This window comes from Chlamydomonas reinhardtii, chromosome 4 (assembly GCF_000002595.2).
Source record: "Chlamydomonas reinhardtii strain CC-503 cw92 mt+ chromosome 4, whole genome shotgun sequence".
Lineage (NCBI taxonomy): Eukaryota > Viridiplantae > Chlorophyta > Chlorophyceae > Chlamydomonadales > Chlamydomonadaceae > Chlamydomonas > Chlamydomonas reinhardtii.
This window is the reverse complement of record NC_057007.1, coordinates 101,181-126,246: the sequence shown is the minus strand read 5'-3', so window position 1 is coordinate 126,246 and position 25,066 is coordinate 101,181. Positions and strand designations below refer to the sequence as shown.

Here is a 25,066-nt window from a genome sequence, read left to right as displayed (position 1 = left end):
CGTGTGAGGTGACCCGGTCACCCGGACTTACACGCCTACCCTGTGGCGCGCTCCCAGATAGCTTAATCACAAGTTTTGAACGTCAGTTTAAAGCAAATAATGTCAAGAGGGCTCTGTCAACATACTGCACGCGTGCAGTCGGCCCGATCGGCCAACCCTGGCCAACCCTATCCGCACACTCATGGACTATGGCTGCCGTCCCCGGCTGCCTCCGCACTTCCAAGCCAGTATTGTAACGCCTTGCCGTCACCAAACATTAAGTAAGCATATATATCAATGAAGGGAGGTATGAATGGCACCGCAACCGCAACAGAACTGCATTGCTTGTGACTGGGACCCAATCTGACCGTGGACTGCAGGACTGGTCAAGTAAACACACATAAATAGCACGCACCTTCTCCCTCCAATCAATGCGTTAACTGCGAGGGAGTATCGCTCCTCCACCGAAACCTTCATGCCCACTGCAGCAGTCCCTGGCCGCCCGGAACATTCCTCTAATGGCCGTCACCAGACTCGCCGCTGCCGCCGCCCTCAGCCGCCGGCCGCCGTGGGCTTGCCCAGTATGCGTACACCGCCGGGTTGCGCGGCAGCAGCACACGCCCGTCAAACAGCACCGCCGCCACACCCGGCCCCAACCCCTCCTGCTGGCCCCCACCCCCCACAGACGCCTCATCAACCGCCTCCTCCTCCTTCCCCTGAACCCCAGACTCCCGCCTCTCCCGCCCCTCGGCTGTCGTCTCCTCCCGCCCCGGCCCCTGCTGGGCGACCTGCAACACCACGCCGCCCACGGCACGGAGCCAGGGCACAGGCGCTGCCGGCTGCTCCCAGGCGCCGCCACCACCCACCGCATTGCCGTCGTCACCCCTGCCAGTCGCGGCCGCCGCCGCCACTGCCGCCGCCGCCGCCAGCTCCTCCCCCGGCGAGCCGGCTGGCGGCACCCGCAGCTCCAGCCACACGCCGCAGCCCGCACCACCACCACCGCCGCCATTGCCGCTGCCGCCGCCGCCACTGCCGCCGCCGCCACTGCCACCGTCACCGCAACCCGCATCATCGCCGTTTTGCGAGGAGGAGCTGCCTGCGGTGGATGTGGAGGTGGAGGCGTTGAGGGAGCCGCTCAACAGCAGCCAGGCGCCCTCCCTGGGGTCCGCCTCCTGCCCCTGCTGCTGCCCCTGCTGCTGCCCCTGCTGCTGCCCCTGCTGCTGCCCCTGCTGCTGCCCCTGCTGCTGCTGGGTGCGGCGCTGTGCCACGGCCCAGGGCAGCAGCCAGGCCTGTGTGTGAGGCGGTTGTGGTTGCGTGTGTAAGTACAAGGGTAAGAGGTCGGCACCGTGCTTACTTGCTGGACGTGCGGCCGGATGGGAGCTTGGTGCCCGTTGGGCCAGTGTTCACGTGACAGCGACAGCGGTATGTGCAATGGCCGCACCTAGCGCGATGACACATACGCACCTTGACGGACACAGCACCCGCTGCACCCCCACGTCCTCCTCCTCCACCTCCTCCGGCTCCTCCCAGAAGCAGCTGCAGCCGCACCGCCGACAGCTGCACCGGCTCGTAGAAATACAACACAAGCAGTGGCAGCGGCGGCGGCGGCGGCGGCTGCTTGAGCGGTGGGGCAGACACCCGCGGCTGCAGCTCTGAGGCCGAGTAGCGCGCTGGCCGCCACACGTCCCTCTCGAGCTGCTGCGAGCCGCCGCCTTCGCTGCTGCCTGTACCGCCTACACTGCTGCTGCTGCTGCTGCTGCTGCTGCTGCTGCTGCTGCCGCTGCTGCTGCCGCTGCTGCTGCTGCCCAGAAGTGCTAGGGGTCCGTATCCGGGTGTGCGGGAAGCGCGCAGGGCAGGATAGTCTGGGTCGCTCACCCACACCACCGCCCGGGGCGCCGGCCCGGGCTGCTGCAGCTGGGGCTGCTGCGTGATGAGCGCCCAGTCCTGCGCGTGTGCGCCCCACGTCCAGGCCACACCCTGTGGTGAGGCAGTCACGTCACAGCAGGTGCGGGCACGCAGGGTACGTCAGGCAGTCAGCGAGCTGTGAAGGAGGAATGACAAGGGGTTGCCAAGGAATGGGTTGCAGGGCGCGTGGTGTGCGTGCGGCCACATGCAGAGAAGGCCACGGGGTGCGGCGGCACGGCGCAGCGGCAAACTCACGTGGGCGCGCATGTCCCAGAACGGCTGAGAGGGCACGGCAGTAGCAGCGGAGATGACGTCGGCAGTAGCAGCAGCGCCTGCAGTAGCCGCCGCTCTCCTGCGGGCGCCAACTGTGCTGGATTGCAGTTCTGGGGTGCTGGCAGCAGTTGCCGTGGCAATAGCGAGAAGCTCATAGGCTGCAATTAGAAGCGACTCGCACTCCCCATCAATGCCGCCGCCACCATCATCGCCGCCGCTGTTCCCAGAAAGCGGAGGGGGTGGAGGGGGTGGAGGCGGCGGTGGGGGCGGCGGCGGCGATGGGAGACTGAGGCGACTGCCCCACGGCCGGAATTTTGATGGCGCCAGGGGCTCGGGTGCGGAGGGCGGCAGTGGGTTCAGCGGCGGAGCCTTCTGGGCGGCCTGGGCGCTGGGCGCGGGCGCGGGTGAGGGAGGCCGCGGGGGAGATGGCCGAGGTGGCGAGGGGGAGGGTGGTGAAGGCGGAGGCGGAGGTGGGGGCGAGGGTGGTGGGGGCGCGGGAGGTGGCGGCGCGGGCGGTGGGGTGGGGGGCGAGAGCGAGGGCAATTGGGGTGGAGGCGGTGGAGGCGGCGGCGGTGGAGGGTTGTACTCGGGCTTCGCCTGTAGGCGTTGTCAGGAAGGGACCAGGCCGCAGGCAGAGATGTCGCCGGCCGTTGGTGAGCACAGCGGGTCGATGACACTACTTGGCACAGCGGCGACACGCGCACAGACACTCCACCGGCGCTGCTGCTGCTGCTGTGTCTGCTGGAGCTGCTGCTTGGCGGACCGCGCTGGCCTCTCCTTCTCCCTCTCCCTCGCCCCGCCTAGCCCTCTCGCCCCACCGCCTAGCCCTCGCACCCCACTTGCCTACCTGCTGCGGCTCCGTGTCAGTCCAGCCGTCTCCTTGTTGAGGCGGCGCCAGCCAGTAATCCCCGGGGGAGCGCACCCGGGGGAAGGGGGGTGGCAGGCCGGGGGGCGGCGGGGCAGCGGGCACCACGTACCCAGGGGTCGTGCTGACAGCCACCACCTCCACACCGCCCAGCGCCGCCACGCCGGACCCGGATCCGAAATCCGGACCAGACCCGGCGGGTATGGCTGGATCCGCCGCGTACGGCATGTCGCTGTCCGGGTGTTCCACGTCTGGTACCAGCCAGGTAAGGCGGTAGCGGCCGGGGGCGCGCAGCTTGAGTGTGAAGGTGGAGGTGGCGGCGGCGGCGTCGGTTGTGAAGCCCGGGTCCCCGCCGCCGCCGCCGCCGCCGGCGTCAGGGGGCGCCAGTGCCCAGGTGGTGCCGTCGCCGCCCTGGCGCCGCACGAAGTCCACACGCCGCGTGCTGTGGACGGGCGGGCGAGAGGCCGGAGGTCTCGGCGGGCCAATGAGTTAAAGATAGCCCGGATGCACCAGCCGGCCAGCCCCAAGCCCAACCCCGCCTCCCGCCCCACGCCCCACGCCCCACGCCCCACGCCCCACGCCCCACGCCCCACGCCCCACGCCCCACGCCCCACGCCCCACGCCCCACGCCCCACGCCCCACGCCCCACGCCCCACGCCCCACGCCCCACGCCCCACGCCCCACGCCCCACGCCCCACGCCCCACGCCCCACGCCCCATGCCCCACGCCCCACGCCCCACGCCCCACGCCCCACGCCCCACGCCCCACGCCCCACGCCCCACGCCCCACGCCCCACGCCCCACGCCCCACGCCCCACGCCCCACGCCCCACGCCCCACGCCCCTCGCCCCACGCCGCACGCCCCACGCCCCTCGCCCCACGCCGCACGCCCCGCGCCCCGCGCCCCACGTCCCACGCCCCACGCCTCCCGCCTCCCGCCCCACGCCCCACCCACTCCATCAGCCTCCAGCTGCCCGGGTCGCCCTCAACGCCGTCCGCCTCCAGGCGCCAGGCGTGCAGTGCGGCGGGCAGGGCGGTGGTGTGCGGCAGCTGGTGGGGGGCGCTGTCGGACACTGTGATAGTGTGTGTGGACACACGGAGGAGGGAGTGGGGTGTGGGTGCAGGGGGCACAGCGGGGCAGTGGAGGGCGCGGGGCAGTGAGGGGCAGTGAGGAGCAGTGAGGGGCAGTGAGGGGCAGTGAGGGGCAGTGAGGGGCTGGTGCATGTGGCTGCTGCTGATGTCCGGCTGGGGGGAGCACGAGTATGCTGGTCATGGAGAGCTCACCGTGGGCTGCTGCACCTCTGGCAGCGAGCGCTCCGACCCACCCAGCCGCTCGCGCACCCACCAGTGAGGTCAGTCACTTGGAACCTCAGCGCCGGCGCCCCCGGGTCCACCTCCACCTCCACCTCCACTCCCACAGCACCACCTCCTCCACCCCCGCCGCCACCACCTCCTCCACCCCCGCCGCCACCACCTCCTCCACCCCCGCCGCCAGCTGCGCCTGCTGCAGGCGGCGGCACTGCCGGCGGCGCCAACAGGTCCAGCCGCCCGCCCGCCGCCTGCCGCGGCTCCGACTCGTACACATACACGCGGCGGGTGCCGGCAGCGCTATTGCCGGCCGAGTCCTGCGGGGCGCACCAAACACACACGCATACTTGCTGCATCGCATACACTGTCTTTGTTTTCCTTGTGCTCGTTATGACACACACGCGTACACAGGGCTTGGGGTTTTATTAACACACGCACACACACACACACACACACACACACACACACACACACACACACACACACACACACACACACACACACACACGGCGCCCCACACCCATGCGCACACATGCGGGATACGGGTTATGCACGGGTTCAAGGGTGACGGGCACACGCCCTTCTCTGCCAGCCGCGTCAGCCCGGTCCAGTGTCTCTGCAACCGCCGCCCGCCATCCGCCCCATGCAGTCGGGCGCTATTTGCAGCCGCGCGGCCCCAGACTCGTTCCCTTTCACGGGCATCGTTAGTGGGCGGGCTTTGGGATGCGTGTTAGGACATTAGATAGCTTGCTTGCTGCACGCCGCCCTATTCCACCGCTGCCATTTCACATGTCCGTGACACTTCTGTGCTGCCGCCCAATGCCTTTCCATCCCCACGCTTATAGGTGAGACTGCATGTGGAGTCGTCGAGACTTAGGGGGAGTTGTGCCCGGTAAACGTTGTTAGCGCGTCGCCGACGCGGAGCATGGCAGCGCATGCGGGTGCACCTCGGAGACGAGGCTGAATGCCAAACGCCCGGGTAGGGGGTTCCAGGCAACGTATGCGGGTAAGTATACTCAAGGTGACAACTGGGGCAACATCGCCCGACGCGGAGCTCGGTAACCGGCGTAGGTATTGGTCCGTAACTGCGCACGCGTGTTCAGCGGCTTTGTTCCGTTTGTTTTTGTGTTTAAAACACACACACACACACACACACACACACACACACACACACACACACACACACACACACACACACACACACACACACACACACACACACACACACACACACACACACACACACACACACACACATGCACGCAGTGGGCCTGGGGCTGTGTGGCATTTGGCTGCGGCCCGCACGTGCTGTGTACGCGGTGCACACACACATGCACACACACGCACACACACATGCACACACACACACACACACACACACACACACACGCACACACACGCACACACACACGCCCACACACACACACACCCACGCCCACGCAGTCACGCACCAGCACCAGGCAGTCCAGGTCGTACCACCCCGCCGCGACGTACAGCCGGCCGGTGGAGGCCTCGGGCGAGCCGTCGGCCAGCCGCACGCCCATGGCCCGACCCAGCGCGAACCAGCGCAGCCCGCCGGAGTCCGGGCCGCCCGCGGGTGCCGCCCAGTACTTGCGCTCGCTGTGGGGGGGGGGGCGTGTGTGTGCGGGGGGAGTGGGCGTGTGGAGTGGGGGTGTTTCCACCATTCCCAAGCATTGAGAAACCCCAGACACGAAGATGCTTGCCAAGACAGGGGGAAGGGATGCGGTGAGCGGGGGACAAACGGGATTGGTGCAAATTTGCGTGTGGTGGAGGAGAAACACCACATCGCGCACAGTAGTTTACAGCACTTCGCGGCGTGTGCCTCTGCCCAGCCGTCTAGCGGCGGCCTCCAGCTAGCATCTGCCCAACTCACAATCCGTCTCCGTAGCTGAGTGAGGCGCTGAGCGGCGGCTGCGGGTCCGACATCTTGACCACCACCTGTAGACAGCCAGACACACGTGAGTGTGAGTGTGAGTGTGTGAGGAGAAAGCGGAAGAAGGAGGGCGTGGTGGTGTTATTGCGCGCGTGCCCGCTCTCCCGCCCGCCGGAAAACATTTGCCGCCTGACCTGACCTGGGGCAGACCATACCTGCCCGCGCCCCCATCTCGTGACAGTCACCAACGCACCATGACGTGAATGGATAGTTGTTTACTTGTCGACAAGTGACGCACCTGAAAGAATGCCGGCCGGCTGTTCGCTATCGGCGCGCGGGAGGCGAGGGAGATGCTACACGAATTCTCCGCATTAGGTTCCGAAAGCTGGGCCCTCCGCGCGCGTTGCGGGTAGGGATCTTGATGGCTTGCGCTAATAGCACTGTCTGCATTGGTTGCCTGTGCGCAGCAAGCGAGGGACGTGAAAACAGTGGGGGGCCGGGATTCAACCGAAACTCGCCAGCACAACTGCAAGTCGAACGGCGCGCGTGGGGGGTAGCTTAACCCCTGCCCGTGCCATGTGATTCTGGCCCATGTGTATGTTGGCGCACGGTATTCCGGCAACAATTCGCCGGCGCGCGCTTTTGTCAGGATGGACATGGCTCTCCCCATAAACAACCCCTTAGGCGCGCGCGCACTACGCGATGATAAATTCATGTTGTAAGATACTAGCGCTCCTTTACGGATTGTGGCCCGGCTGGGGAAACAGGGCCGGCTTGGTGCTAGCATCAAATTCGCCACCCAAACTCTTTTGCCGAACTCACCAACGGCCGGCTATATATGCTCCATGCATATATGGAGAGCATAAATACAGGCGCCCAGATCCCCAGGCGGCGCATGTGCCGCTTGGTTGGGTCAATTCTGCTTCCCCACATTCTAAGCGCGAGACAGACCTAAAACTTAAACGAGGGCCAGATTCTATGTATAATGAAATGGTCGGCAATGTGACCATGTGCGGCTGTCCAGTTTTCCTGGCAACCAGGATCCAAGCAACGATCGTGACCCGCGTTGTACCTTGCAGGTCACACGTGCTTGCTGCCGGCAAGCAGACACCAAAGCCGCCGTGATGCACCATGTACTTTCCAGCGACCAGTCATCTCGGCACCTGCTTGTGTCCGAGATTGGCCGCAGTCAGGCGGACGATACGGACGCTTGGCAATAACCCACTTCCCTCCGCAGTCTCCCCCGCGCGCCCTCCGCCCATGCCCGCGATGCCCTTCGCCCAGCAAAGGACCAGCACTACCACCAGTACGGCACCACCCTTGTGGCGCTATTTGAGAGGGTGGACGATTCAGGCCCGTCCCGCCCCGGCCGCAGCCTGGCAGGGCCTGGCCCTGCTGGAAAATAGGATAGGAGCGCTGTGAATTGCGCTGGTGATTGCCGCGCGTGCATACATGGGCGGTCCTTACATTGCACCCTGCTGCCACGTGTGCGTGGATGGCAAGGCCCGCGCGGGGTGCCTGCGTGCCAATGGAAGGCATGCGTGCTGGCATTCCCCCAGGTGATCACGGCCAATCCAAGTCACGCCCCTGTCTATCTACCCACGCACTCACCCGATCTAGGAAGGCAAAACACACGAGCCGCAATCCATCCGCGGCAAGAGCTATTCGTGCACCTGTCACTTGTATGTACGGTTCATGTGTGCTCACACAGGCACACGCGTACCTGTGTGCTGTGTGCGTGTGTGTGTGCGTGCACTCCTACACCGTCCGAAAAGGCGACTTGCGCAGAGATAGCCCACCCGAAAACAAATGTACCAAACCGCGGGACACCACGGTCCGGCTTATGAAGACCCGAGACTAGAACACGCTTACCAACATGCAACACGCACATAGCACTGCCCGAATGGACACACGCATTTGCACAAATCCATATCCTGCCTTCCACGGCACTTGCGGTCTATGCACGGATGACATTGTCTGAAAGAAGTTTCGATGAGAAAGGAATTCGTTACGAGTGGCCCAGAGGATGGACTCGACGCAGTTGAGGGCTGCCACGGCGTCCAACCCCTAGAGTGCACACGTTCATTGCTATTGTCACCTCCAGTCACATCGTGTTTGATCACAAACGATCACCACTGCTCACGACTGGCAAAGAAGCCAAATCGGAGGTGTAGTTTAGTGGAAGATCTTGCCGGCCGGGGGCACGTAGGCGTCGGTGCGCGCCATGTGCATGGGCGTGTTGGCCTCGACCTGTGTTCACGAGGCGGGAAGGGGCAGGGCGGGAAGGAGGAGTTGAGGCGCATGCGGTGGTGTCGGCAGGTAGCGTTTGCAGGCGACATCTGCAGGGGGGCAGCCCCCCTCGACCCCTGCAGCAGTGTACCCCAGCCTCCCAGCCATTGGCCCCCACAACACAAACGCGTACGGGCACGGGCACCCCATATTCGACACGCCACGGTCAAGCACGCACGCACCAGGAAGCTGGTGAAGGCGGCGGCGGCGGGGCGGTTGTTGGCGTGGGGCTCGGACAGGGCGTTCATAAGCTGGGTGATGGTGGTCTGGAAGGCGCCCTGGGCGTCCATCTGTTTAGGGGGGAGAGGGGGGGCAGGGGCAGGGGGACACAGGGGGAGGGGTGAGCGGAGCGGGCATGTAGACACCGGCTCTCGTCGTTCGGGCCAACGACTTAGCTCGATGGGAGACAGTTGCGGCCTCTCTGGGGCACTGGCACGCGCCGTGTACACATCGGCGCGGCTTAGCGCCTTTCACCCGACATGTGAGTTCCCCAGTCGCCAGCCAGCCCACTCACCACGGCGGTGTAGAAGGCCTTGGCGGCGGCGCGGTCGGCGAACTGCACGTGCGCGACCACGGCCGGCATCTCCATGGAGCCCAGCTCGTTGCCCTCGGGCACAGCCCAGCTGGCGGCGGCCAGCAGGTGGCGGGCGCGGCGGCGGGCGGGGGTGGCGGCGGGGGTGGCGGCGGGGGTGGCGGCGGGGGTGGCGGCGGGGGTGGCGGCGGGGGTGGCGGCGGGGGTGGCGGCGGGGGTGGCGGCGGGGGCGGGGCCGTAGGCGGGGGCGGGGGTAGGAGCCGGGGTGGGGGCGGGGGTGGGGGTAGGAGCCGGGGTGGGAGCGGGGGTAGGGGCCGGGGTGGGGGCGGGGGTGGGGGACTCGAGGGTGGGCAGGCCGGCGCGGGGGTAGACGCAGGTGGTGGAGACACGAGTGGCGTCCGAGGCTGTGGGCGAGGGAGGCGGGCAGAAGAGAATGCACGGGACGTGAGCGAGCAGTAGGTAACGCAGTAAACGCAGTAAACGACTAGGCCTGGACAGGACAGGACCGGACAGGACCGGGTGAAGTGCGTGCTGCCCAGTGCACACACCCCACTGCCCCCCAGCACCACGATTGCTGCCCCCACTGCCTCCCCCCAGGCCTGCCCTCCCCCCAGTGCCTCCTGCTCTCACCCGCGATGCCGCCGCTGAGCTGCGCCAGCACGTTGTCCACACGCGCGCACACGTAGGCGTCCAGGCGCTCCACATCCACAGCGCGGCCCACAGGCGAGCGCTCGTAGGAGAGCTGTGTGTGATGGTGATGGTGGTGGTGGGGGGGGGTTAGGGAGGGCGGTTGGGGGCGGAAAACACGTTTCGATTCGAGGTGCTTGGGGTAGGTGTGGGATGGCGGCACGCAAGCATACGGTACCTCGCACTCGTCAGCCACGTTATCCCTCCCCGCCACACATGACACACACGCGCACGCACGCCCACCTGCAGCTGCACCACGTACGAGTCCTCGGACGCGCACGCCTCAGCCGGGGTCATGTCGTCGTAGTCAGCGGAGGCGGCGGCGGCGCCCAGGCCGCGGCGGCCCAGGTACTGCACGGAGGCGACCGAGGTGGTGGCGCCGCCGTTGGTGGCGCCGGTGCCGAACACGGGGAAGGGGCCCATCACACCCCAGGTGCCCTGCAGGCCGAAGCTGTCGGTCTCGTTGGCCTTGTTGGAGTCCGACTCGCCTGTGTGTGTGTGGTGGTGGTGTGTGTGTGTGTGGGTGGTGGTGTGCGTGTGTGTCGCGGTGGGTGTATGTTTGGTGGTGGGAAGAGGAGGGTAAGGGAGGACCACGGACCTAGTGGGAATGCCGTGGGCACACATGTAGTGGCACACCCCAAACCCACATGGCATACATACAGACATACAGCATGCACACACGCACACAGCACATGCACGGTGATGCACCCCATGTCAAGGGGGCACAGACACACCCTGGACTGTGCACGCCTGCCATCCATCCGTTCCTCCTCTCCTCTCCCCTCCTCCTGCTACCACTCACCGTAGGGGTGCTGCACGGTAGCGGTGAGGTAGGCGTGGCCGTTCACGTCGCCGTACCAGTAGGGGGAGGTGGTCTCGGAGCCGTAGGGGGTGGTGAAGATGCGGGTGAGGGCCTTGGTGTTCAGGTCGTAGCTCCAGATCACGTCGTTCTGGTGCTCGGAGGTGTCCTCACCGATGATCAGCTGCATGGCGTGGTGAGGGTGGGGTGGGGTGTGGGAGGAAGGAGGAGCAAAAGGACGTAATAGACCGATGTTTCGTTGCTTTGCATGTCACCAAGTCGCATTTATACATCAGCTGGCAGGGCTTCGCATCACCAACATTACCCAACCAAAACAGGGGGCCAGCTGGGGAGCCGGCTGTTGGCTGGCAGGGGCCTTGCGCTGATCGTGCACGCACTGCCATACTGCCGTACACACACGCTTTGCCGTACACACACGCTGACTCACGGTGTCGTGCTCGGGCATGTACGCCACGTTGTCGGGGGAGGCGATGCGGTCCATGTGGCAGCGGTTGCCCGGGACGAAGCCCAGACCAGACGAGGTGGGGGTGCCGCAGACCAGACCAGACATGTGGTAGGCGTTGAAGGTGCCGTCCAGGTCCAGGGCGTACACGCAGCCGCAGCGGTTGTACGGCAGGCGCACATCGTTGGTGGTGCAGCCGTCCCAGGCCGAGCTGTTGGCGCCGCGGTTGCCAAAGTCCTCCATGCCCTCGCGCACGTCGGAGATGGAGGTGTAGAGCTTGTTGCGGTGGGGGTCGTAGGTGATGCCCTCCCACTTGCTGAACTCGGTGGTGCCGCCCAGGATACCCGCGTAGCTGTTTGGAGGGGTGAGGCGGAGTAGGGAAGGGGGGACGCAGAGGCAGGCGCGTCAGCGGCACAAACCGACCCGACATTCACCACTGCCCACTCTCGACTTTATGCTGCTCCACACCACAGGAATCACTCATGTCCACACACGCATGCAAAAGACGTCTGCTTTCTGCACCTCCTTTTTGAACGTGCTCGGTAACGACGCGCTCACCGGCGGGTCTCGAAGAACGCGGCGTACATCTCCATGCCGGCCTTGACCTTGAGGCACTCGCAGCCGCGGCCGCCGCCGTTGGTGGCCTTGAAGCCGGCGGGGCAGGCGCCGGCGGTGGCGGGGGCGGAGCGGGACAGGGGCGCGGCGGTCTCGAAGATGTCGGAGAAGGTCAGGTCAGAGGCGGCCGTCATGAGCTTGTCCTGTGGGGTGTGCGGGATGTGTGGGGTTGGTGGTGTTGACCGCGAGGCGTATCGTGTCTTAGGGTTCGTGTCGTTTCCAGGGCTTCACAAGCACCGTGCGCTGGCCGTCACGTGTGGGCGACCTGGAACTGTGACCTGGAGCCCACCCCGCACGCGGCGTCTGACCCGCCCCGCCCCGCCCCGCCCCGCCCCGCCCCGCCCCTGCTGCACCTGGTTGCCGTGGGCCAGCCAGATCCAGTCAACGCGGAACTGACCGCCGTTGACAGCGTCCACCTGGGTCACCCTGTGGATGAAAGGTCACACACAAGTGTGCAGGCGGTCAGGTGTATGGTCAGCTGCTATTTCTTGTTGCCGCCTGCTGCTGTATACTTTTGAGCCAAGAGTAGGACTCGGTAGGCTAGGGGTGACAAAAGCTGCTGGGAAGGGATCGCATTTAAGTTGGTGACGCTGCGACATGACACGGCATGATCCGATGATACACACGCTGCTGATCTGGACTCGGACGCATGCAGGACTCACTTGAGGGCGTACAGGGAGCCGCTGCTGAGGTCGCCGGGGGCGTCGGCAACAAACTTGTAGAAGCCCACGTTGGCGCCGTCATCGGTGATGTAGACCTGTGAGGTGACATCGGGTTTGGCACGGTTAGTGTGTGTGATGTGCGTGTGATGTGTGTGTGTGTTAAAGAGCACAAGGAAAACGTTGCGCAAAGACAGTGCATGCGATGCAGCAAAGCGACGGTTTACGGATGTTACCTGTGTGTGTGTGTGTGTGTGTGTGTGTGCGTGCGTGCGTGTGCGTGACAGGGTTGGATTGGATGCCAGGGAAAGCGCTGCTGTGACACCACGCTGCACTCCGTCATGGCGTGTGGCCGATGCGGCTTCCTCCCTGACGCCCTCCCTTCTCCCTCCCCCACTCCCATCACCACCACCACCGCCCCACACTCACGGTGCGCTTGTCGGGCATGACCAGCGCCAGCTCAATGGCCACGCGGCCCAGCAGGTAGTGCTTCTGCGGCACGGAGCTGGTGTCGTACTGGATCTTGGTCTCGGTCACGTAGCCGTACAGGTAGGGCTTGACCAGCTCCTTGAACTGGGCCACGGTGCCGTTGCCGTAGTACAGGCCGTACAGGCGGCCCATCTTGAGCGCGTTGGAGCCGTCGTAGCTACGTGTGTGGGAGGTTGGGGCGGGGTGCGGGAGAAAGGTGGATAAGTGTTGTGGAATTGTGGAGGTGTGAATTGCAGAAGTCAGTGTCACGTGCGTATGCGTACGTGCGGCGTGGAAGACAGCGCAGCCGATACCAGGCAGGGGAGCAGTGTCACGCACGCTGTGCTGTGCTGTGCCGCGCGTATGACTGACTGACAGACTGACTGACTCACGTGAAGGTGGCGGGGGTGGCGCCGGCGCCGATGTTCTCCACAGTGGTGGCCTCGGCGAAGGCACGTGCGTCGGGCTCGTACTCCTCAGAGCCCATGCGGGTGGCCCAGGGGGACAGCGAGCCTGTGTGAGAGGGGGTGGGGGATTACGGGTGAGGTAAGGGCGGAGATTGGGGTGGCCGCACGTTCAGGTCAGACGCACACACACACACACATTATTAAAAAGGTATATCCCCCGACGTACGGCACGCACCGGCGCAGGGGGTGAGCAGGCCTCCCCAGCTGGACCAGTCCACGGGGGCGGCCACGGCCTCGTCGTCCTCCTCCTCGCGCTGCACGGCCACCAGCACACCGTCCTCGTCCTGGGTCACCTCCTGAACGTACATGGAGGCTGCGGGGGAGCAGGGGAGGAACGGGTGGTAAGAAAGATTGGCAAGGTATAAATATAGGGAAGAGGGCCTCGCCAATTTGTGCTACGAAACGCAGATATGCCATGCCATGCCATGGGTGACGGGCAGATACGTGTGTGTGCGTGTATGTGTGTGTGTGTGTGTGTGTGTGTGTGTGTGTGTGTGTGTGTGTGTGTGTGTGTGTGTGTGTGTGTGTGTGTGTGTGTGTGTGTGCTGCGTTCGTTTGCCTCACTACTCACCCGGGTTGTCGAACTCGAACTGGGTGGTGAAGAAGGTCTTGTCGCACACACTGGTGATGGAGCTGAAGTCGGGGTTGTTGGAGATCTGTGTGTGTGCATGGCGACGTGGTGCGTGGTTAATTGGAGGAGGGGCGGGTTGTTGGGGGCAGGCTGGGATTCAGCGGTGTGAGAAACGGTCCGCGTGCGCCGCTTCCACTGCTTCAATTGGCTGCATTACAATGCAAGGCACCGCAACTCTCCTCGCTGTCTCTTCCTCTTTCGCCCTCGCTCATGCGCTAACCCGCCCGCCCCCAGCCTGCCCCCGCCCGCCCCCACCTGCTCGTTGCTGGTGTTGACGCGCAGCTGGGAGTCATAGCTGGCCACGGGGTGGCCGGAGGCGTCCAGGTTGCGGCCCAGCACCACACCCGGCTGGGCCTCCTGACCGGAGCGGCCGACCACGTGGTAGGTGGAGGGCTGCAGGAGGTGGGGGGAGGTGGGGGTGAGGTGAGGAGATAGGCGTTATGCCCGAGCCCAACGATGTACGTCACACGAGGAAAACAGGTGAGAGTGTCGCAGGCGAGGAAGCTCAAGGCACTGTAACACTTGAATGGCTGGAAACAACGACTACCGTACACAGCAATGGGTGGCACCTGCCGCGTGTCACTCCATCCTTACCCCTCCCAACCCCTCCCAACCCCCTCCCAACCCCCTACTAACCACCCAGGTGCCTTGCACGGCCTGCTTGGAGGCGGTCACGGCGTGCTTGGAGGCGGCGTCGGAGGGGGTGGGAATGGCCTGCAGGCCCAGGGCGTCGCTGCGGCCCAGCTTGAAGGGGCCGAAGTAGCCAATGTAGCCGCCCAGACCAGTGGCCTCTGTGTGGGTGCGGTAGAGATGGGGGTGGTTTGGGGGGTTACATTCATGGGGGTAGTTGGGCGGGAGGCGGCGTGGAGGTGGTGTTAGAGGTGGCGAGGGGCAAGGGCGCGAGACACAACCCACACAAAGCCATGCTCGTTGGCTGGTGGCGTGTGCACGCAGGAGGAGGCCTTTTGACTGGCCACACTCACTCCCACCAAACTCCCACCACACGCACCCGGCGCGTTGATGACAGCCGCCGGGAAGCCGTCGTAGGGGTGCTGCATGTTGCTGAACAGGTAGGAGTCGCCGTTGGGCAGGGTGAACCAGGCGGTGCCGGTCACCTCGGCGCCCACGGGGGCGGACAGCACGCGGTGCATGTCACCGGAGCGCAGCTGCGGGCAGGGCAGGGCGGGTGGAGGGCAGTGGGGGCGGTGGTGTGTGAGTTCGTTGCAGGTGATGTACGGTGGCAGGGAATGTTTTAATTCGTCGCACAAAATTAACCCGTAAAATTTTTAATAAACTTATTCCAAAATGATAATTTTAAAACAGTTGATGGACAATATCAGTGCTGTCACACGCCCGTGTGACGTCGTTACGAGTCACACTAGTCCGCATGCACGCGAGCTCCTCACACTGCGCTGCTACCCAGTTTTTCAACGAGTTTAAAGGCACACCATCAGCACATACACATATACACACACACACTCACGTCGTACTGCCACATGACGTTGGTCTCGTGGCCGCTGCTGTCCTCGGCAATGAACAGCACGTCCACGCCGCTGCCCACGTACATTACGTTGTCGGGGTTGGAGATGCGGTCAATGTGGCACTGCGCGCATGTGCATGTACGGGCGGAGCGGGTGTGGGTGAAGGGGTTGGGTAGGGGCGCAATCGCGGTTGGTGACGCGCGTTTCACTGCCCTGGACACACGCCTGCCTGCCTGCCTGCGGGCAACAGCGCACTCCCCGCGCACTTCCTTTTTCCAGATGCGCATGACCACATCAACAAACATACACGTCAACGACACACACACACACACACACACACACACACACACACATCCCTGCACACTCACGGTGTTGTTGTAGAGGACGCCCGCCACCAGGCCCTCGGTGGCGGAGCCGCAGGTGAGGGCGTACATGTGGGTGGCGGTGTAGGAGGCGTCCACATCCAGGGTGTACACGCAGCCGCAGGGGTTGGAGGGGATGCGCAGGTGGTCCAGACCACCGAAGCGGGTGGGCTCCGGCTGGGTGCCCTGCAACACCACAAGAGCAGAAAGTTTCAGTGTGAGGACTTCAGCTTGACAAATTGAAACATGTCGCTTCCCTGCCGCGTTCTGTCGGCCCCACCAACCAGCAGCCGTTCCCCTTGCTCCTTCCCATAGACCCCTGCCTCATCCTTTCCCTTTCCACCCCGTCCCCAGGCGCCACCGCCCTCCCCTCCCTCTCCGTCCCCGCCCTCCCCTCCCGCTCCCACCCGCCCACCTGCAGCATCTCGGTCATGGCGGTGTACAGCTTCCGGCGCTTGGTGTCGTAGGTGATGCCCTCCCACTTGGTCCACTCGGTGGTGGCGCCCAGGTAGGCAGCGTAGCTGTGTGTGTGTGTGTGTGTGTGTGTGGAGGCGTGCGTGTGCGGGTTGGCGGGGGCATTAGAGGGTGGGGGAGAGCAGGAACCACAACCAAGACCCAACACCCGAACCAGGCCACAGCAGAGCGCGCAGGCGGCGGCAGGCTAGGGCGGCACTCAAGCACCCACCGGCGGGTCTCCAGGGCGGCGGCCCACATCTCCTTGCCGGCCTTGAGCGCCAGGCACTCCTCGCCGTACGAGTGCTTCACGGCGCGGTAGCCGGCGGGGCAGGCGCCGGCGGCGGGCGCGGCGGTGTCGAAGATGTCGGCGAAGGTCACGTTACGCACCACGGCGGCGATGGCGTCCTGAGGGCGTTGTGGTGTTGGGGCGGGGCAGCATTGTGGGATTTTGAGATGGAGGAGAGTTGAGCGTCGAGTTCATTTGGGTTGGGCTGGAATTGCGTGCTAATATGCAAGCCCCGCCCGTGTTGCGGACATACACTAAAACCCGCAATCACACAAAGCACTGCGCACGCCTTTGTGAACACACACACACACACACACACACACACACACACACACACACACACACGCACACACGCACACCTGGTCGACGTGGCCCAGGTCCACCCAGGTGAGGTCGAAGACGCCGCCGTTGTTGTCCGAGGTCTGGTTGAACTTGGCGGCGTACAGCTTACCCTTGCTCAGGTCGGCTGGGGGGGGAGGGAGGCGGAGGGGAGGTGGGAGAGGGAGAGGGAGGCGGGTTAGGTGGATAGAGGGGTGGGAGTAGAGGAAGTGGAGGTGGAGTATGGGAGACAAAAATAGGTGGGTGCAGCTATGCCGTGGGCCCCTAGAAACACACACACACACGCACACACACACACACACACACACACACAGTCTTTCACCACTCACCGGCCGTATCGGCCTTGAACATGAAGAAGCCCACGTTGGCACCGTCATCGGTGATGTAGACCTGTGGATGGGGCATGGCGTCAGGCAGTTGCGGTTGTGAGAAAGCTCAGCTTCCGCACAGTCAAGGGCCAAACACGCACTGGCAGGGCGCCCCTTGGTGCATCATCAAAGAATCATCTTCTCCGTGCTCCTCCACAAACACTCACGGTCTTCTGGTCGGGCATGACCAGCGCCATCTCCACCGCCACACGGCCCAGAGTGTACCACTTCTTGGCGAACGGCGCCTTCTTGGCAGTGTCGTAGCCCACCTCAGTCACGAAGCCGTACCTGTTGGGTGTGGGGAGGAGCAGGGGGGAGGAGGCGGTGGTGGTGTAGGTTAAATGTGGGTGTGGGGTGCAAGCAACACCGTACGGGTGTGGAAGGGCAGTATGCCAAGGACAACGCACATGCCGCACGGCCATGGCCGCCACGGCTGCAGCTCTCCCTGACACTACTCTTACACACACACACACACACACACACACACCACACACACACTACTTCTCACAACTCCTCTCTCACTCACATGTAGGGGTTCATGGTCTGGCGCAGGGCGGTCATGTAGGCGGCACTGCTGTTGAAGTCGCCCGGGTACAGGCCCCAGTAGCGGGCGAACTCGCGCACACGGCTGGCGGGCGAGTTGCTGGCGAAGAAGGCACGTGCGTCGGGCTCGTACTCCTCAGAGCCCAGGTGGGTGCCCCAGGGGGACAGCGAGCCTGTGCGTGGGAGGCGGTGGGGGGGGGATGCGGTTGGGGGGCATGTGAGCGAGGGTGGCGGTGAGGAGGGACAAGAAGGGAGGGGAGGACCGAGAGGGCGGGACCGGGGTAGAAAGAGCAGGAGGGGCACAGGGGCTTGAAGGGGAGGGGCCTCACCGGCGCAGGGGGTCCACACGCCACCCCAGGCCGAGAAGTCCACGGGGGCGTACTTGATGATGCTCTGGGGGTGGGGGTGGGGGTGGGGGTGGGGGATAGGGTGGACGGGGTTGGGGGGGCGGGGCACGAGGGAGTAGGTGAATGGGGGTCGGGTGCAGGTGATTGTGTGGTTGTGTGGTCGCGCGTGTGTGTTAGAGAGCACGGGTGATGGCAAGACGCAGGACACTTCCATGCGTATGTGTTTGTAGTGCATACACAAACACACACATTCCTGTTCCCGCCCGCCACCAACGCACCAGCGATCCGTCGCCCGCGATGGCCAGCTCCAGGTGGTACACGGCCGCGGGGTTGGGGCTCTCAAAGTGCACGAACAGGTCGGCACGGTTGGGGTCGCCCTTGCGCGGGATGAGCGTCTGGGCGTCCGGGTTGACGGACGAGTCGGGCTGTTGGGGGGCGGAGGAGGGGCGGGGAGGAAGGGAGGGAAGGAGAGGTAAGACAGAGCGCTGGGCTGCGTGTGGTGGTGCAGAGGCAAAGGAACTGGACGGGCGGTGGCGCCCAATCCCTCGCCTAGCATAACTTGTCCTACGCCCTTTGGGCTCAACTGGTCTCAAGCGCCACCACTGCAGCATTTTTCAAATGACACTCACCGTGCTGCCGCGAGTGTTGTTGGGGCCGAACTTCATGACGGGCTTGCCGTTCACGTCGCACACGTCGCCGGGGGTTCCCGGCATGGCGGTGCGGGACAGCAGCTGGAAGCCGCCCTGCATCTTGTTCTCCAGGCCGGCTGTTTGGGTGCGCGAGGGAGGGAGGCAGGGGAACAGGGGGGAGCAGAGGGGCAGGAGGGATGGGGTGGCTTGGGTTAGAGTGGTGTGGGTGCTCGGTGTGGCGGGGCGGGTGGGCAGGTGTGGGACGGAGGGCAAGTCCATGTTACGCGCCCGGTACAGCAACGAACGGTAATCGACCTACGCAGCCCGGAACCGAATTCTCGCTCAGAGTGCTGTATATAGCACGTCACCCAAAGAAGCGGGCCCCGTTCACGCGCCGGTTCGCGCGCCGACAGATGTTCCTCTCACCCGCGTTGGTCGACAGGAGGTGGCCCTCGCCCACGATGGCGTGCTTGATGGTCAGAACGCTGTGCTTCTCCTTGTCAGAGAACGGAAACGGAACGTTGGGAAAGTGGATTGCGGCCTGCGCGACGCCCGCGAGCGCCACAATGGCCAGGGCCGCGCATGCAACGCGGCGAGGAGCCATGATGCCGATTCTCGGGGCTTCTAGCTCCACGAGCAAGTTAATGCAGCAGTTGAGAGTATATTTATGCAGACCCGGTTGTGCCACACTAAACGCGGCTGGAATTCAGGTGTGGGCTGCGCGTGCAGGCGCCGATGGCGCTGTCTGGGCCGAACTGTGGTGATCGGGCACCTCCGCGCAGTGAATAAACACGCGCACTGGAAGAGGACACAATTTCGGAAGTAAAAGTTCAGGAATTTATGCGGGAGCCGGTGTGGGCGGCGGTTGTGGCGGTTGGGCATCCATTGGATCCGACTCGCACCTTCCCGCGCATGATGCCGAATTGCAGACCGGCTGACCGGTCTGGCAGAGCAGAAGACGCGCGGTGCGACATGCGTTTTTGATACTATGATGAGCATAATGCAGCGTCCTAGTGCGGGCGCGTCTAAATGTTGCGGCTTTGCCAAACCGACGACGCACCTGGCGACAAAATCTCATGGCCATGCGACTGCCAGAATTAGTTGTTTGTGCTTTGAGCGGCACATTATCGATCGACGAAAGGAGCACGTCACACAAGCGTCGCCACCGCTTTATGCCTCTACTCACCCCGAATAACTGCGAATTCCGTTACGCGTACGTAAGAAATCCACGTCGACCACACCCGGTGACGCCGGTTAGGTGTGGGTTGGGCGCATGCTGCGGCGGGGGTCGCCAGGGTCGAGTGTGTGGGGGCAGGCTACGCAGTTGCAGCGGCATACACGGAAATCCGCATCCCACACGCACCAGGGCGGCTTGCCTTCCATACATACCCAGTTCGAGTGTCCACCCGCATCACATCTGCAGCCTGCCCCGCGCGTGGCGTTTGTAGCGTTTGAGGCGTGGCAGAGTGGGCCTTCGGCCGTGGCGCACACTGATACGGTACGTAAGTGCCACCACCCGAATAGATCATACAGCTAAGTCGGAAGCACAAGTGTACACACACATGCACGCCCTCACGCACGCACACACGCACGCACACCTGCTGCTTCAGTACGCTCCTGCTCTGGCCGCTCCGACTCCCGGCCTCTCCTGCTCCCAGCCGCTTCGGCGCTCCTGCTGCCGCCGCTCCAACCCTCCGCCACGCCGCCGCTCCTGCTAACTCCCCGCCGCGCCTCCGTCACGCCCCCCTCAGCCCTGAGGCACCGCCTGATCCGTATTCTCCGCCTCCCCTCCTCTCCTCCTCCTCCGCCGCCGCAGCCGCCGCCAGCACCAGCAGCACTGCCGCTACAACCGGTGCCTATGCAGGTGCCGCCGCGGGCTGCAGAACGAGCTGGGGTGGCGGGTCCTGCCACCCGCTGCTGTTAGCGCCCTGCTCCCTCCTCCAGCGCCCCGGCCGCCCAGCCGCCGCCGCTGCTGCTGCCCGCCGCTGCCGCAGCTGCCGCCGGCTCTTGCGGCCCCAGCCAGGCGCCCAGTCGCGGGGAGAAGACCTCGTAGATGAGCGTGAGCGGCTTGCCTGCACGTGTGTTTGGTCAGATGTAGTGTGTTACATGAGAGAATCTGGAACTTGGTGCGTTGGCGCGAGTTGTTAAACCGATGCATGGGGCGGTGGGGAGTTCATGTGCGGCCATCCTCCCAACCCCCATCCACAACACACAGCCCCTGAGCGGAAATCGCAAAAGGGCAACGCGTACCTCTGGCAGCACACGCACCCCCCCTCACTCGCACTCGCGCTCGCACTGGCACACGCGCGCACCTGCGGACCAGAACACGTAGTGCCGGCCCCAGAACGGCCCCTTGCACCCTGTGCGTGTCGAGAGGGGGAGCCAGCATGTGTGTATGTGCGTATGTGGATGTGTGTGAGAGAAGGCAGCAAAGGCCCAAAGCCGGAGGGCGGCGGGCGGGCGGGTGTTGGTACGGATGCACGTGGGGTGCTGAGGGGCGAGGCGTGCATCAGGGCGAGGAAGTCCTCACGACTCGCGGCGCGCCTCTCGCCCCCACTCCCACTCCCACTCCCCGCCCCGTCCTCCTTCTCCCCTCCCCAACCCTCCCCCTCCCTCTTCTGCCTCTTCTCAACACCTCCCCCTCCCCCCGCTCGTTGGTTTTGGTTTAGTTTGGGCTGGTATTTACAACCCCCCCCCCACCCACCCAGTATGTCCTCCAGCTCGGGCGGCGCCTGGCCCCGGAACAGCGCATGCACCTCCCGGTACAGCTCCACGTGCCCCTGGGGTGCGGGGGGGGGGGGTAGCCATCCATGGGATGGTGTGTATCAAATATGAAGTGAAGTGCCGACGTCCAGAGGTACAGCGGGCACACGCGACGCATGGGGGGGGGGCGGGTGTTAAAGATCACAAGGAAAACATAGCGCAAAGACAGTGTATGCGATGCAGCAAAACGAGGTGTGTGTGTGTATATGTGTGTGTGTGTGTGTGTGTGTGTGTGTGTGTGTGTGTGTGTGTGTGTGTGTGTGTGTGTGTGTGTGTGTGTGTGTGTGTGTGTGTGTGTGTGTGTGTGTGTGTGTGTGTGTTTTGCGGGGGTGAAGGCAGGGTTGCATAGTTCGTAGTATGCGTACTATGTACTACGTACTATGTACTACGTACTGTACGCTGCCCTCGTCGGCTAGTACGTTGGAAAATACGTTGTGCTGGGGAAACCAGCGGGGTGGGCCGTGGCAGCGCCGTGGCTGGGCGAGGGGCGCGAGGGGTGCTGGAATGGATGTCCGTCGAAGTTCGCGAACAATGGCTGCTCTCCGCACTGCAGCTGTGTTCTCTTATAACAATACGAGTATAATAAGTTGAAGGAAATTCCGCTAGAAGACTATGGCCGCGCAAATCCAAATTCACACCGACTCGGGCATGGTGCGGGCACGCGTGTCGTGTTTGAATCGGCTTTCCCCCCGGATTTCCTGGACCAGCGTATTATGCACCGTATTTTAACGTACTGTACTAGAAATCCTAGTACGCTGTATTAATACGCGTATTATGGAGAGAGGGTCGCGTACTAGGCAACCCTGGGTGAAGGGCAGGGGAGTTCAGAAGGAGGCATGAGGAGAGGGGGCAGGACTGGGACGTGGGAGCTCCACAACGCAAGCCCAGCACTGTGAAACCCATCACGATGCAACCCCGCCACAATCTCGCCCCCCCCCCGCCTCCTCCCGCCTCCTCCCCCCATATCAAACGGGAACACTACCTCGGAGGGTCTACGCGCTGGAGCTGGAGCTGGAGCTCGAGCTGGAGCCAAGAGCTGGTCGACATCGTCGGTAACGCTTCATGTTCCGCAAGATGGTCTACCGTCTACCACTTCCTTAACTAATCATGAATGTAACCCCCCCCCCCCCCACACACACACACACACCCAGGCCCCGCCCACCTGGCTGAGGCTGATCCAGATGGGCTTGCTGCGGTCTGTGAGGTAGGCATCCACCGTGTCTGCCGCCCACCAGCTGCACGCATACACCAGCGGCACACCCGCGCCATCCGCGTCAGCAGCAGCAGCAGCAGCAGCAGCAGCGCCCGCAGCGGGGTCGCCCGCAGCGGGGTCGCCGCCAGGGCCCGGAGGGCGGGCGCCGGTCCTGGCGTCGGCATCGGGCGGCGGCGGTGGTGATGGGGTGGCGGTGGCGGATGTGGCGGTGGCGGTTGTGGGTTTACAGCGGAGCACCACCTGTGCATGGGGGCGGCAGGGCGGCACAGCGGGTGTGTTTGTGTGTTTGTGTGTTTGTGTGTTTGTGTGTGTGTGGAAGCCAGGACACGCCAGCCAGCGGGCACTCGCCCACCGCCCACCCCGCCCAAGCCCGTGCCGTTGCCTCCACTCACACCATGCAAACCCAAACCCAGACACACACGCCGCCTGTACCGTATCGCAAGTACATTCCTGTGTGCTGCTTCACCTTGTGCTCCGATGCAAACCCCCATTCCAAACCCCCAACCCCCATTCCACCCCCACCCCTCCAGCACGCCTCCAGCATCCCTCCAGCACCCCACCCCCACCTGGCGCTGCACCCTCGGCCCGGGTATGAGGTGTGTGCCGGGCGGACAGCCCGCCAGCCCCTCACCCACGGCGGCCATGGACAGACACTCCTGCAGGGGGAAGGGAGGAGGGGAGGGGCGTCAGAGGCAGGAAAGGGGAGGGGCAGGAGCGGGGAGATCTAGGTGCGGAGTGGGGAGTTGGAGACGTGGGCATGGGGGCACCAGGAACCGTGAGGACCGCACGAACGCCGCTCCATGCCGCGGCGGCGTCCCCCGGGCAAAGCCCCCCAGCTCCCCCTACCCCACTCCCCCGGTCCCCCCCCTCTCATCCACTGCCCCAACTCCCCACCACTCCCCCACACTTCTCCCCCCCCCCCGCCCACACACACGCGCACACGCACCACGGTGACCGGCGCCCCGCTGAGCAGCTGCAGGTGCCGCGTCACGGAGCCGTCACTCAGCAGCAGCAGCTGGGGGGCGGAGGCGGAGGCGGGAGCGGAGGCGGGGAAGAGGGCCGTTGTTGGGTGGTGGGTGAGGGTGAGGGTGGCGGCACAGTTAGGGGGGCGGGACACGCACATATACACGCACACAGCGCATTCGGCCGGCCAGGCACCTCACCACCCGCGTGTACGACGCCCGGCATACCCACACAACAACAACCCTGGGATCTCCCAAGCCCCTCCCCCGTCTCCCCCGTCTCCACCTCCCCCCCCACCTTCCACATGGGCGATAGGCCGCTGGGTTCGGCGTCACTGAGGGCCGCGTCCGCACCGGCCTGAGCGCGGGGGCGGGGATGGTCGTGAAGTGGTGCGTGTTTGCAGGTGTATGCAGATAGAGGTGCGTGCGTGTACGGTATGTGTGCGGCGCAAAGCGGTAACGGCCTCTGATGTGTGCCATCCCCCCTTGCGAGCAAGGGCACTGCACATCTGTCTCGCTGCAAGGCTCAAGCATCGGTCCCTCGACAATCACCTCCGCGCTCCCAGCTGAGTATGTGCCACGTGCCTGGCCCGCCGGCGCACAGGTTGCATCACCACCAGGCAGCTGTTTACTTGTGTTTCGAGACACAAACACACGCACACGGCACAAGGCACTGTCTTTTTGCTTTGTTCCCCTTGTGCTTTTTAACACACACGCACACGTCGCGGCACCACACACACTGGCAAGTCCCTGCCGCCGGCCCAGGCGCCCTTCGCCGCACACGCCACTCCGCAACGCTGAACCCAGACGAACGGGCAACACTGAAACCGATACCAGCACACGCACCATGTATGTGAACGGCGGCTGCAGCGCTAGCCACGGCACGGCCCCGCCGCCGCCTGCTACAGCCGCCGGCCCAGCCGCCGCACCTGATGGCTCAGGCGCGGAAGCATTAGTGGCGGCAGTAGCTGCGGGAGTTGTAGCTGTGGTGGCACTCGCGGGGGGCACCGCTGGCTCCCCATCCCCTGCCGCTAGTGAGGTTGTTGTGATAACACTGACTGCGGGTGCGGCGCCCCAGGGCGATTGCTCTCCGGGCGCGGCGCGGCACAAAGGGCGTTGGCGTGGGTGCACTGCGCGGCTGTACCGTGGCAGCGCTGGGTTCGCGACACGCCCGCTGGTGCACGCTGGTGGCGCGCGTGGATGATAGAGGTTTGCTGATGGACCCATCATCGCGTGGGCTAGCGACGAGCGATTGTTCAGGGAGCGAGTCCTGGCACCAGCGCGCATACCATCAGTTTCGCCACGCTGGCGTCTAATGTCAACTTGTAAAACGCGATGTCGTCTTTGCAGTATGAGGATGTGGTTGTAACAATGGACTCTAGATAATGACACAGGTGAAAGGCAAAGGGTTTTGTGGGGGCACCTGGCAGCCTATAGTCGCGTGCAATCAAGTCAAATCAATAGACGCGTATGTAATGAGCGCA

The 25,066-nt window shown here is 64.4% G+C and overlaps 3 protein-coding genes across 3 annotated transcripts; all 3 read right to left on the bottom strand.

Annotated features, from left to right (window-relative positions):
- Nucleotides 1–15: 15 nt before the first annotated feature.
- CHLRE_04g216737v5 (uncharacterized protein) lies at nt 16–7,211 on the bottom strand. The gene is made up of 10 exons (XM_043061707.1): nt 7,046–7,211; nt 6,522–6,680; nt 6,224–6,288; nt 5,781–5,949; nt 4,367–4,646; nt 3,977–4,094; nt 3,005–3,464; nt 2,140–2,754; nt 1,444–1,956; nt 16–1,268 (listed from the first exon to the last, which is right to left on the bottom strand). The coding sequence occupies exons 1-10, from the start codon at nt 7,154–7,156 to the stop codon at nt 495–497; spliced, it is 3,264 nt and encodes a 1,087-aa protein (XP_042924965.1). The 5' UTR covers nt 7,157–7,211; the 3' UTR covers nt 16–494.
- Nucleotides 7,212–7,269: 58 nt separating this feature from the next.
- Nucleotides 7,270–19,431, bottom strand: CHLRE_04g216700v5 (uncharacterized protein). Its single transcript, XM_043061706.1, has 29 exons — nt 19,071–19,431; nt 18,645–18,781; nt 18,294–18,440; nt 17,998–18,061; nt 17,652–17,841; nt 17,293–17,413; nt 17,087–17,147; nt 16,778–16,884; nt 16,362–16,537; nt 16,092–16,197; nt 15,683–15,862; nt 15,317–15,436; nt 14,843–14,999; nt 14,470–14,624; nt 14,089–14,226; nt 13,774–13,858; nt 13,378–13,515; nt 13,128–13,248; nt 12,697–12,913; nt 12,271–12,365; nt 11,962–12,034; nt 11,552–11,751; nt 10,979–11,345; nt 10,534–10,714; nt 9,975–10,219; nt 9,675–9,786; nt 9,027–9,448; nt 8,695–8,802; nt 7,270–8,473 (listed from the first exon to the last, which is right to left on the bottom strand). Exons 1-29 carry the CDS (start codon nt 19,246–19,248, stop codon nt 8,399–8,401), a joined length of 4,476 nt encoding a protein of 1,491 aa, XP_042924964.1. The 5' UTR covers nt 19,249–19,431; the 3' UTR covers nt 7,270–8,398.
- A 48-nt stretch (nt 19,432–19,479) lies between these two features.
- CHLRE_04g216650v5 (uncharacterized protein) lies at nt 19,480–25,041 on the bottom strand. Its single transcript, XM_043061705.1, has 8 exons — nt 24,429–25,041; nt 23,881–23,940; nt 23,567–23,635; nt 23,187–23,276; nt 22,570–22,860; nt 21,349–21,424; nt 20,957–21,004; nt 19,480–20,716 (listed from the first exon to the last, which is right to left on the bottom strand). The coding sequence occupies exons 1-8, from the start codon at nt 24,810–24,812 to the stop codon at nt 20,565–20,567; spliced, it is 1,170 nt and encodes a 389-aa protein (XP_042924963.1). The 5' UTR covers nt 24,813–25,041; the 3' UTR covers nt 19,480–20,564.
- Between the last annotated feature and the right edge of the window lie 25 nt (nt 25,042–25,066).

Coding starts and splice junctions, on each gene's coding strand:
- CHLRE_04g216737v5 (XM_043061707.1), bottom strand. CDS start 7,156: ATGTGGGGAAGCAGAATTGACCCAACCAAGCGGCACATGCGCCGCCTG. Junction 6,289..6,521: donor GCCGGCCGGCATTCTTTCAG/GTGCGTCACTTG, acceptor GGCTGTCTACAG/GTGGTGGTCAAGATGTCGGA. Junction 4,647..5,780: donor ACCTGGACTGCCTGGTGCTG/GTGCGTGACTGC, acceptor TGCGCCCCGCAG/GACTCGGCCGGCAATAGCGC.
- CHLRE_04g216650v5 (XM_043061705.1), bottom strand. CDS start 24,812: ATGATGGGTCCATCAGCAAACCTCTATCATCCACGCGCGCCACCAGCG. Junction 21,425..22,569: donor TCTGGATCAGCCTCAGCCAG/GTGGGCGGGGCC, acceptor CCCGCACCCCAG/GGGCACGTGGAGCTGTACCG. Junction 20,717..20,956: donor CTACGTGTTCTGGTCCGCAG/GTGCGCGCGTGT, acceptor ACACACGTGCAG/GCAAGCCGCTCACGCTCATC.
- CHLRE_04g216700v5 (XM_043061706.1), bottom strand. CDS start 19,248: ATGGCTCCTCGCCGCGTTGCATGCGCGGCCCTGGCCATTGTGGCGCTC. Junction 18,441..18,644: donor ACAACACTCGCGGCAGCACG/GTGAGTGTCATT, acceptor GCCCCCCAACAG/CCCGACTCGTCCGTCAACCC. Junction 14,227..14,469: donor CCGTGCAAGGCACCTGGGTG/GTTAGTAGGGGG, acceptor CACCTCCTGCAG/CCCTCCACCTACCACGTGGT.